General features: G+C 40.1%; 1 protein-coding gene across 1 annotated transcript; it reads left to right on the forward strand.

The window, feature by feature from the left end:
• The first annotated feature begins 2,855 nt into the window (after nucleotides 1–2,855).
• Nucleotides 2,856–4,654, forward strand: LOC141165547 (posterior protein-like). The gene has a single exon (XM_073651238.1). The coding sequence runs from the start codon at nucleotides 2,969–2,971 to the stop codon at nucleotides 4,613–4,615; it is 1,647 nt and encodes a 548-aa protein (XP_073507339.1). The 5' UTR covers nucleotides 2,856–2,968; the 3' UTR covers nucleotides 4,616–4,654.
• The last annotated feature ends 8,343 nt before the right edge of the window (nucleotides 4,655–12,997 follow it).

A 12,997-nucleotide genomic window follows, 5' to 3' on the forward strand; every position in this document is an offset into this window, starting at 1 on the left:
ATCTCCTATGAGGTTCAGCATTGACATCAGCATGTCGCACTGACCCAGAAGTGCTCACAGTCAGGACTTCATTTGTACTCGGACATTAAGGTTGCGAGTACAATTTAATGCTGGGAGCCAGAATGTGTCACCTTCTCAGAGCCGGTTTTCAGCTTGGCAGCTAGCTCAGTGAACGAAATACAGTGCTCCCCGCTGGGCACTACATTGATGTTCATGTCTAAATCATCTGCAACGTTTTTGTGCATGTCTGAAAAAGACGAGTATTGCGAGGTCAGAGGCTACAGTGATTCTATCGGCTTCATTGAAGTGAATGGATCAGTTATGGCTCCTATCAAAATTCATTATTTCGGAGATTCCGTCAGAAATCCCGACTTAGCGCTTAGTGAAGAGGACTGTATGGGCAGGTTCACACGAGCATATAAAAAATCGTCAGAGTTTCATCCAGAAAAGTGGGACGATTTTTTTTTAATACATTTTTTACAGTAGCAGCTATTAATGATTTACAAAACCATTTCCCGTTTCCTATGTTACAGAATTGCAATGTCTTCGTAAAAATCAGATGTTACACTGTGTCTCTGTATGGCATCCAATTTATTTCATGCAACCATATACAGTACAGACCAAAAGTTTGGACACACCTTCTCATTTAAAGATTTTTCTATATTTTCATGACTATGACAATTGTACATTCACACTGAAGGCATCAAAACTATGAATTAACACATGTGGAATTATATATTTAACAAAAAAGTGTGAAACAACTGAAAATATGTCTTATATTCTAGGTTCTTCAAAGTAGCCACCTTTTGCTTTGATGACTGCTTTGCACACTCTTGGCAATCTCTTGATGAGCTTCAAGAGGTAGTCACCGGAAATGGTCTTCCAACAATGTGAAACCTGCTTTGAGCAGGGGGTTGGACCAGATGATTTAGTGAATCCTGCTTTGAGCAGGGGGTTCGACCAGATGACCCAAGAGGTCCCCTCCAACTCTACCATTCTATGATTCTATGATTCTATGAATCTTGAAGGAGTTCCCAGAGATGCTTAGCACTTGTTGGCCCTTTTGCCTGCATATATATATAAATGGGAGCACCGTAGAGCTGTCCCCCGGAAATGGGGTGTGTGTGGTGTATGCAGCTAACTGAGCCCTGGTCCATACTCCATCCTTACCTGGGAGTGGAATACCACACCTCTGGTTGAGGTGCAATACCCCTGTAGCGGGGCGCTACACTTAGCACTTGTTGGCCCTTTTGCCTTCACTCTGCGGTCCAGCTCACCCCAAACCATCTCGATTGGGTTCAGATCTGGTGACTGTGGAGGCCAGGTCATCTGGCGTAGTACCCCATCACTCTCTGTTGGAGGCCAACAGGTACAATATATATATATCATAGGAATGACTGAACTCAAGAGATACTAGGTACAAGGTTGTGGACCTGCTGGGCGAGAAGGGCGGTGTTCTTTGTGTGATGTCCTTTGTTTTAGTGATGAAGTAAAGGTCGCATCTACATATGGAATGAGTATAGGCCCTCCAGCCTCCTGGGTGATACAGGTACACACACCTTCTGTGGTGAACGTGAATACAGATCCTGTTTGTCACCTAGTGTAATCTACATATGTGCACTGCCCCTGTGGATTTGGATTGTATACCATTGCTCCTGAGATAGACATCCTGTCTCCAGCCTATGGATATGTATATTGGTGCACAATGCTTTTGATGAACATCTTGGAGCCAGCCCAAATGGAGTTGAACCTACACAAGGACTTTCTTCCAGAAGTACAAGAGTGCCATCTGCAGGAAGGTGTTGACCAATGCAGCCAATGACAATGCTCATACTACCCTGAAGATGATTGGATATTTGCCACAGAAGATACCGGAGAAGAAGGGCGGAGTCGTGGGTTGTATGTGGGTGTGGATGTGAAATTTTTAGTATAAATGAAGTAGAGTCAAGACTATCTCTCTCTCTGCCATGAAGGATCATTGCTAAGTATACTTATGATTGTATTTGTATTTTATCTAATTAGAGGACATTGAAGAAAGGTTCGATTGTAAATTGTTAATTGAATTGCCTTATTATTATCTTGTTTTTCTTGTTATTAAACATCTGTATTATTTTCCCAAACTTGAGTTATTGATGATATAGGAAAGGTTTAGGACAGGAAATAGAAAGGGAAATCACCACCTACATTTGGCACCCCAGTGGATCGTGGAAAAACAACATTCTACGCAGAACCTAGAAGTTCCCAACTGTTTCAACCAAGTGCCTGAGATAATCCGGTTCCTAGACCAGGCAAGAAAACCTCTTCTTCAAGGAGACAGACTCAAGGAGAATATCTTATCGGTGGACAAGTGACACGCGGGTTCGTGGAAACTGAAACGCCTAAGATATTAACTGGAAGTTCTGTGATATTCTTCATCAGTGAGCGGATGCGCTTATCTGGTAAGCATACATTCCTTTAATTAGATTTTATACATTCATTATATTTTATGTTGATCAATATCTTTCTGCTAGGTTCAGGCCTGTTTGTCTATTTGTTTAGTGGATTGTTTATTTGTTTGTTGAATTGTTGCCGGTAAAGTTAGGGTAGCACCCTGTTCATTGAAGTCCTCATAAGATCTAAAGGGTAAAACCAGACATCTCTGAGAAGAAAGTGAGGTAGAGGTTAAAAGTCTAAATCTCATGTTAAGGGGAAGTAGCCTTATGCTTCAATAGGAGATCACTCTTGGCCTGGATCTTGGATCTGTAGTTGATGAAGGGCATGAGACACTGTCGGTCAGATATAGGTAAAGTCACAAGACTGTGGCAGTAATTGCCTAAGGGAAAAGATTATATTCAATCTTGAGTCCCTGTTTTAGTGAAGTGATATTCACTGGTTTCTGTATTGTGTTTAGTTAATTTGTAATTTTTGTTTGGAAAGCATATTTGTTTATTTTTGTTGTCTTCTGTGAAAATAGTTGGACGTAATTAACATGGAAATAGTCAGTAAATTTATTGAAAAATATGCCTCTGCTCAGTTCAGTACTTGTGCAGATGATGCATTGACACATCAGTTTAATGACCTTATGAAACAATGTGAAGGGCAGAATGATAACAAAAGTAAATTGTCGAAAAAGAAAGCAAAGAAAGAGAAGTTAGCAAATGTTTTATGTATGTTGTTGAAGATGAAAGGAATTGCAGAGCAAAAGGAATTGCACTGGTATTCAGAGAAAGCTCAATTAAGAGGTGAAGTGGACAAAATTGAACAGGAAGTCAGTCTGGCTATTGCTAGTGCTGAAGATCATAATTGTGAGTGTGAAGATCTAAGGGATGAGGTAGACAATATGAATTACCAAAATTGTGAATTAGAAGATAAGCTGGAGGAGTATAAGGAGAGATGTAAACTTAGGGAACAGCGTATTGCTTTGCTAGAAGGAAAGGAAGCAGAGTATAATGACGATATGACAATACTTAGGAACCAGTTGCATGATGCTAATGTAAAATTGGAGCTAAAAGAACATTGTATTATGTCCTTGAAATCACAAGAATGTACTAGAGGGAATAACCATTGGTATTGTAATCAAATGTGCAAGTCTGCTGATCAGAAGGAAAGAGATTGGAAAAGAGGGGAGGAGCAGCCTGTGTGCACGGCTGATAACCCTGAGGATAACCCAGATCATAGTTCCTCTCTCTTTACTCCTGAGTCAGGAGGAAGCAGACAAAGGAGAGACAAGTTGCTTAGTAACAGCAACAATTTAGTCCAATCCACAACACTATCCATACAGGATAAGACAAATCTATGCCAGATATTAGGAAAATTTAATACAAGTGCCTCAGCCATTAGTCTTTCCAATAAGTTAGAGACAGTAGTGACTCAATACAGTCTGGGTAATAGAGCTGCATGTGCCTTACTTCGGGTATGGCTCCCATCTCAACTTTGTGAAACACTGCAGCCCCCTGTAGGAGCTCACAGAGGATTATCTGCAGATCTTGAATGTAATTGGGGAAATGCTAGTGACAGAGTACAGGAATTAAAGAGAGTTATGGGGGGACGAGATATGAGAGGTACTAATGCCTTAGAAAATGCAAAATTAAATAGAGGAGATGATCCAATTATTTTTTGCAGTGAATACTTGACATTATATCGTTCTACCTATAACTGCCCTGACATGTCTCCTGATGATAGCAGTTTTCTATATTCAATGGCTAACAAATGCACTTTTGTTGATTATCCAACAAAGGTTGCCTTGAGGAATGCAAATTCCTATCAAGCCTTTGTAAATATATTAAAGGATTGGATTCAGGATACAAGTCATGACAACAAGCCCCAAAAGAGGATATCAGAGGTAGTCAAAAATGAAGGCAAAGTAAGGTTTGTTGGAAAATGTTATAAATGTGGTTACACAGGTCACACTATGAAAGAATGTAGAAGTAGTAGAAGAGTTATCAATAATAGACCTTTTAATAATAGGAAGCAAAGACAAGAACCAAATAATGCAAGGGATGGAGAGCATAGTCTTCCTGAAGTTACATTATATGGCCCACTTCTGGATGAACTGAGGAAGATTGGGAAGGCAATGGCAGAAAAGCCAGAGGAATTAAAGACCCCACCTCCAACAAATCCTTATGTAAAACAATAGGGATGTCAGGCCCCAGTGTTGTCCCTAGTGAGTCAGCTTAGCAGGGACAAGGGCGGGAGACCCTGTATTCAGGGTACGGTAGGGGGCCATCGTACAAACATTTTACTGGATACAGGGGCTGCTGTCAGTTTGACTAATCTGGATTTGATTAAAGACCCTGGTGGTAAACACATTTTTCTGAGAGGGTTTGGAGGACAGTTAGTATCTTCAGAACAATCTTTACCAGTGACAATAAACCTGGGAGATCTATGTGTTGAGCATGGCTTATATCTTTCACCAACACATGAAGGTACCATTATTGGGTCAGATGTTATGAAGGAATATGGACTTATTCTTGATTTATGCAACTGGATGTTGTGGAGAGGATCACGGTATAAAGGCTGTTTAAAAATGGTTACTGACAATTATGGTATTGATTCCATCAAAGGTGCTCAATCTTTAGATCCAGCCATGATATTGAGAACAGATGATGAAATATTGGCTGACATCTTGTGGCAACATAACAGTGTGTGGGCAAATTCAAAAACCCAATGTGGCAAAGTGTCCAACATGGTAGTAATGGTAGAGGGTCCTGATCCCCCACCCCAAAGGCAGTATAAAATACCACCAGAGTCAGTCCCCTACATTAAGAGAATACTGGATGATTTGCTGATTCAAAATGTCATCAGGGAATGCCAATCCACCAATAGTGCGCCGCTATGGCCAGTTAAGAAACCAAATGGTTGGCGTCCGACATTGGACTACAGAGCTTTAAACAAGTGTACCCCTCCTGTCACTAATGTGGTTGCCAAAATGCCTGACATGATGACAGCACTCAAACCCTCCTCCACAGTATATTCATCAATAGACATCTCAAATGGATATTTCTCCATTCCCTTACACCCTGACTGTCAATACAAATTTGCTTTCACATTTCAAGGGAAACAATTAACATTTTGTCGGTTGCCACAAGGATTCAGGTCCAGTTCTACCTACTTTCATAAGTGTATGGTTGAAATTTTGTCATCTTTTTCAGAACTTGATTGCATTGTACAATATGTAGATGACGTTCTGCTCCAAACTGACACAAAAGATCAGCACTACACATTGTTGAATGAGCTGTTAACACTCCTTGAGAAGGCAGGTCTCAAACTTAATCCTAACAAGGCCCAGCTGATGAGAGAGTCTGTGTCATTTTTGGGAGTGATAGTTTCAAAAGGGGGGAGAATTCCTGACCCCAACAAATGTGAAACTATTAGGAAGTTGCCTAGGCCAAACACAAAAACAGGAATGAGACAGTTCTTGGGACTTGTCGGATTTTCCAGAGATTTCATAGAGGGATTTGCTGAGAAAGCAAAACCCCTCTATGAACTCCTAAAAGGTGATAAGGGAGAAGCTGATCCACTTGAATGGATGGAAGAGCATGAAGGAGCTTTTGTAAGGTTGAAAATCAGCCTCACTCAAGCACCTGCTCTGAGCAATCCAAACCCAGATCTACCTTTTGCATTACAGGTTCATGCCTCTGTGATAGCAATTACGGCTGTATTGCTGCAGGAGAGGCAAGGAAAATGGGTTCCTGTTGGATACCTATCAAGGTTGTTAAGTCCTGTTGAAATAGGATTTGATGATTGTGTTAGGAATCTGTTGGCAGTGCATTGGGCAATACTATCCACAGAGTACATAGTAGGATTTTCTAAAATCATACTCCAAACACCCCACACTCCTATCAAAATGCTCTTGGAACGAACACTCAGTGGTGTATCTTCTCAAAGGGTAGCAAGATGGTTGGTAGATTTAACACCTAGGAACATCACAGTGACTCACAATACTAACTACATCCTGCCACAGTTGATGCAATACAAAGGGGAAAAACATGACTGCGGGGAGTTACACATGACCAAGACACAGGAAGTGTTTAGGTTAGTGACAGGAAAAGAAGATCTAAAAATTTGGGTAGATGGATCAAGGTATTGGGAAGAGGGACAATTTTACACAGGTTATGCCCTGTGGTGTCCTCAAACAAATGAACAAATTCTCATTAAATGCCCAAGGAAATTCTCAGCTCAAAGAGCTGAACTGGAAGCTGTGAGGGAAGCAATTTTGCATTTCAGTGCAGGGCCTATCACAATTTTCTCTGATAGTGCATATGTCACAAGATCACTTACTGAATACATGCCTTTATGGCACACAAGAGGATTCAGTGATGCATCAGGTAAGACACTAGTACATGGTTCAGTTTTGAAAAACATTTGGGAAAGGACTAGTGCAGAACCACGAAGAGTGGCAATAATAAAGGTGAAGGCACATCAAAAGGGCAGTGACGAAATTACAGTTGGTAATAACAAGGTAGATGAATTAGCCAAAGAGGCAGCAATGATAGGAGAAAAGTGGACTTCCTATGATGTAGAGGGAAAGCAAGCCTGGGAAGAACAAGATTTTGAGGACAAGGACAAAGATGAGGTTGAATTAGAGTGTTTATCTGTTGTTAAAACACCTACACCTTGTTTGGCGGCAGAGCAGGAAAAAGACCCAGTTTTAAATCAAATCAAATGCAAATTTAAGGAAAAATCATCAGATAAGCCCCAAAAATATATCCTGCAAGATGAGCTATTGCTTAGAGAGACTTCAGAAGGCCCTAAATTTGTAGCGCCATCTCAGTACCAAAAGGATATTGCTAAAGAAAACCATAGATTGACAGGACACATGGGGGTTGACAACACTTTAAAGTTTATTCAAACCAAATACTGGTGGGAGAACATGAAAACTACTATTACAGAAATTATCCAAGAATGTTTAATCTGTGCCCAAATGAACCCTAGGCCAAGGGGACAAAAACCTGTGCTTTCCAGGGTGCCTTTGGCTGAGGGGCCATGGGAGAGATTACAAATTGACTTTGTTGGTCCCTTGCCAAGTGCTCCAGGAGGTTATCGGTACCTGCTAGTGATAGTTGATGTTTTTTCCAAATGGGTGGAAGCTTTGCCCATAAGGAAGGACACTGCTACCGCAGCAGCAACTGCATTATGGAGGGAAGTTTTCTCAAGATGGGGATTCCCAAAAGTCATTGAGTCAGACAGAGGTACCCATTTCACTGGCAAAATCATGACTAATATGTGTGAAATGTTGAATGTAGAACAGAAGTTTCATGTCTCATATCATCCACAATCATCTGGGATGGTAGAAAGAATGAATCGGACTTTAAAAGAGAGATTAAAGAAAATGGTGTTGCAATCAGGAAATAGTTGGCTATGTCACCTGCCTGCAATTCTACTGGCAATACGGGGCACAGATGCAAAGAGCACAGCAATCACCCCATATCAATTAATGACTTGTAGAGTAATGAACCTTTGCCATCCTGCAGATCCCAAACTTAGCACTCCCATGAGAGAAAGTGCAGAGAAGGAAAAATTCCTGATTCAGTTACAGGAGCAAGTGCAAAAATATTTAAATTTTGCAGCTGCCAATATGGCTCCAAAGGCAAAGGAAGAAGCAGGCAAGCCACCAATAAAATTACAACTAGGTGACAGGGTGATGGTAAAGAATTTTGTACCCAAATCTTCATGGGATGCAAATTGGACAGGACCTTATGTGGTAACTGTGACGCTGAGTGAACAGGTGGTAAAAGTTAAACGAGTAGAGAAGAAAAGCGTCAAATGCATGAAGAGAAGGGATATAGAAAAGTGGGTTCATGCAGATCAGTGTAAACGGATATAACTGATAAGAATTTGATGCCGCTCTTGTTCTTGTTTTCCAGGATCCTAAATGAAGCGTGAATTAAAAGATGGAAATTTCTGGATACTGGATATTGGAATTGCAGCAATTTTGTTGTCAATTGGGATCATCAATGCTATGGAATCAACTCACATTGAACACTCTGGAGATATCGATCAGGGTATATTACCTAACGAGGAATATGGGAACGTATTATTTACACACCCAGACATAAACATTGATGCAGATTCTAACTATAAAAATAATGGTGTTAAAAGTATGACAGTGAGACTGATACCAGAGGGTAAAAGGGTAACTGGGAGATATTATCAGGGTCCCAGCAATCAGTATAGTGTTGTCTTTTCATTTGGGAGAGTCAATCACAGTTCTAGTACCCAGAGGTTAACATATATGGAAGGTGTACAAAATATAGATCCAAGATCACTGCAACCATTTATGATGGCTACAATATATGTAAATGAAACTGGGTACTGGTTGGGGGAAGAGTCTAAGTTACCCAACAAGAATGAACAAAAGGGGATAGATTATGGGTCCTTTAGTGACAACTTAAAGGAAGGAGAATATTTGTTTGTATGTGGAATATATTGGCATAATAATATACACCCAATGTTCAGGCCAAAAAGGATCACCTTAACATATCGTGAGGCGTGCATTGGAGATTCCACAGAGGTTGAGATGTCAGTTCAGCAAGGGCAAAATTATATAATTGGTTCACTATCTAAACCATATAGATCCTATAGAGAAATGGTTGGTTATTGGGCATGTGGACAAAACTTGTAGATATAGCGACCAATAGCAAGAAAGGTTTTGAAGTACAAAGAAAAATCAATGATATAATTAACAATTTACAACCAGATCATGTAAACACTTATATCGGGGTAGCGAAAGATTTTATCCAACACTTTAAAGAATTAATGGAAGATACACTGACTAGAGGTAGAAATATGTCTTGGGCTCTAGTCTGTACACAAGGACAAATGGAATTATCAACTAACATTAAGTTAGCGGTACAGTCCATTTATGATGGACAGTGGCCATTTAAATGGTTGTCTCAAGCAATTACTGTGTTACCTGAACTCATGAGCTTTACACATTCTAAATGGTGGGTGAACACGTGGGTTGGGTGCAGCAGCTATGACTTTGAGAAATGCTATGCTTCTTCATTTATTCCATATACTAAGTCACCTTTAGAGCTCATGCATAGAGTTAGTTCAATTGGTATTTTAACTGGAGATTCTACATTATTACACCCGAGATTAGAACATCCTCAGGTGATTAGGAAAAATGGAAGGTGGAAACAGGTTGACATTTCACTTTGTATACAAAGGAATCATAATATTTTATGTACGCCAGGACAGTTTAGGTTGGTTGAAGACAAATGCTGGAGTAATTCATCCCCGTGTATTCTAGATGGGGAATCAATCTCAAAAGACAAAGCACCAATCTTCTATCTAGGGCATCAAAGAATTTGTTTCTTCCTCCTAAATACCACCAATGTATCTATAACAACACAACATTGTTCTGTAATGACATCTGTAACCAGGGGAGCATGGTGCACTCTTAGTGGGGTTACAGAAATCAAGACACCCAACTGGGTTTACGCAATTCCTACTATTGCTAATCTGTCAGTGGATCTAAAATATCACACTCCAGTTAATTTGCAAGCCTTAAGCCTAGGAATGGGAAAAGAACTTGGAGAATGGTTGGTAAAATTTAATAAGGATGAATATTTATTGATGAAGCTTAATCAAGACAAGGCAAATGCCACAATTCTATTACATCATGACCAAAATGAACTAAAGGAAGTTACCCATCTATTAGAAAATAATGCCAAGGGTTATTGGTGGGAGGTAATATTTGGTCATTCAAATGCGGCAAATGGCATACTGAATTATTTAATCCACCCAATTGTCATATTACTTGTTGTTTCTGTAATTTTATCGCTTTTTCAAATATACATGTGCTGTGTAACCCGTTACCTATATAAAAAGGTACAGAGTTTAACTATAAAAGAACAAGCCAGTGTCAAAATTGCATCATGTGACACAAACGTACAAATTCCCATTGAATTAGAAGAAATTGTAATATGTGAGAACTGCGGCAGAAGAGGGCACAGTAAGAAAGATTGTTTGATTCCAAAGCGAAACCTATAGGAAAAGCCTAGTAAACATGGATATTCTATCACAAATTATGTTATTGTTTGTTGGTTGATCTAAATGATTTTTTTTGTGTGATGTGACGATCATATGTACAATTTGATGTGTATTTTTTTATATGCCTCCTTCAATGTCCTATTAGAAATCAAGCTATTACAAAGTTAATTTTTTTTTTTTGGAGTAAATGTTGGCAAATGATGAGTGAATGTGTTAAAAAACTCCTTGCCCTAAGAAGAAGAATCAACTATGGTGGCGAAGAGGATTCCGGATTTGTGGCTCCTTAAAAGTTATGTGTCATTCAGACACAAAGGGGGGCATGTTGGAGGCCAACAGGTACAATATATATATATCATAGGAATGACTGAACTCAAGAGATACTAGGTACAAGGTTGTGGACCTGCTGGGCGAGAAGGCCGGTGTTCTTTGTGTGATGTCCTTTGTTTTAGTGATGAAGTAAAGGTCGCATCTACATATGGAATGAGTATAGGCCCTCCAGCCTCCTGGGTGATACAGGTACACACACCTTCTGTGGTGAACGTGAATACAGATCCTGTTTGTCACCTAGTGTAATCTACATATGTGCACTGCCCCTGTGGATTTGGATTGTATACCATTGCTCCTGAGATAGACATCCTGTCTCCAGCCTATGGATATGTATATTGGTGCACAATGCTTTTGATGAACATCTTGGAGCCAGCGCAAATGGAGTTGAACCTACACAAGGACTTTCTTCCAGAAGTACAAGAGTGCCATCTGCAGGAAGGTGTTGACCAATGCAGCCAATGACAATGCTCATACTACCCTGAAGATGATTGGATATTTGCCACAGAAGATACCGGAGAAGAAGGGCGGAGTCGTGGGTTGTATGTGGGTGTGGATGTGAAATTTTTAGTATAAATGAAGTAGAGTCAAGACTATCTCTCTCTCTGCCATGAAGGATCATTGCTAAGTATACTTATGATTGTATTTGTATTTTATCTAATTAGAGGACATTGAAGAAAGGTTCGATTGTAAATTGTTAATTGAATTGCCTTATTATTATCTTGTTTTTCTTGTTATTAAACATCTGTATTATTTTCCCAAACTTGAGTTATTGATGATATAGGAAAGGTTCAGGACAGGAAATAGAAAGGGAAATCACCACCTACACTCTCCTTCTTGGTCAAATAGCCCTTACACAGCCTGGAGGTGTGTTTGGGTCATTGTCCTGTTGAAAAATAAATGATGGTCCAACTAAACGCAAATTGGATGGAATAGCATGTCGCTGCAAGATGCTGTGGTAGCCATGCTGGTTCAGTATGCCTTCAATTTTGAATAAATCCCCAACAGTGTCACCAGCAAAGCACCCCCACACCATCACACCTCCTCCTCCATGCTTCACGGTGGGAACCAGGCATGTAGAGTCCATCCGTTCACCTTTTCTGCTTCGCACAAAGACACGGTGGTTGGAACCAAAGATCTCAAATTTGGACTCATCAGACCAAAGCACAGATTTCCACTGGTCTAATGTCCATTCCTTGTGTTCTTTAGCCCAAACAAGTCTCTTCTGCTTGTTGCCTGTCCTTAGCAGTGGTTTACTAGCAGCTATTTTACCATGAAGGCCTGCTGCACAAAGTCTCCTCTTAACAGTTGTTGAAGAGATGTGTCTGCTGCTAGAACTCTGTGTGGCATTGACCTGGTCTCTAATCTGAGCTGCTGTTAACCTGTGATTTCTGAGGCTGGTGACTCGGATAAACTTATCCTCAGATGCAGAGGTGACTCTTGGTCTTACTTTCCTGGGGCGGTCCTCATGTGAGCCAGTTTCTTTGTAGCGCTTGATGGTTTTTGCAACTGCACTTGGGGACACTTTCAAAGTTTTCCCAATTTTTTGGACTGACTGACCTTCATTTCTTAAAGTAATGATGGCCACTCGTTTTTTTTTACTTAGCTGCTTTTTTCTTGCCATAATACAAATTCTAACAGTCTATTCAGTAGGACTATCAGCTGTGTATCCACCAGAATTCTGCACAACACAACTAATGGTCCCAACCCCATTTATAAGGCAAGAAATCCCACTTATTAAACCTGACAGGGCACACCTGTGAAGTGAAAACCATTTCCGGTGACTACCTCTTGAAGCTCATCAAGAGAATGCCAAGAGTGTGTAAAGCAGTCATCAAAGCAAAAGGTGGCTACTTTGAAGAATATAAGACATATTTTCAGTTGTTTCACACTTTTTTGTTAAGTATATAATTCCACATGTGTTAATTCATAGTTTTGATGCCTTCAGTGTGAATGTACAATTTTCATAGTCATGAAAATACAGAAAAATCTTTAAATGAGAAGGTGTGTCCAAACTTTTGGTCTGCACTGTACTTAAATGGGTAAGTCTTATCTGATTTATGGAAGAAACTCGTGCAAACTGTGACACACAGATTTGGTCAGTGAAAAAAATCGCTCATCTGCACTGCCCCATTGATTAACATTGGTCCGAATTTGGTTCTGTGTGAATGGGCCCTATTAGTGTGACCCTAGCCTA

This window comes from Phyllobates terribilis, unplaced genomic scaffold (assembly GCF_046119375.1).
Source record: "Phyllobates terribilis strain yellow unplaced genomic scaffold, ASM4611937v1 Scaffold_1__5_contigs__length_1240528914, whole genome shotgun sequence".
NCBI lineage: Eukaryota > Metazoa > Chordata > Amphibia > Anura > Dendrobatidae > Phyllobates > Phyllobates terribilis.

Excerpts from the sequence above, each read along its gene's own strand:
- LOC141165547 (XM_073651238.1), top strand. The coding sequence starts at position 2,969 with ATGGAAATAGTCAGTAAATTTATTGAAAAATATGCCTCTGCTCAGTTC.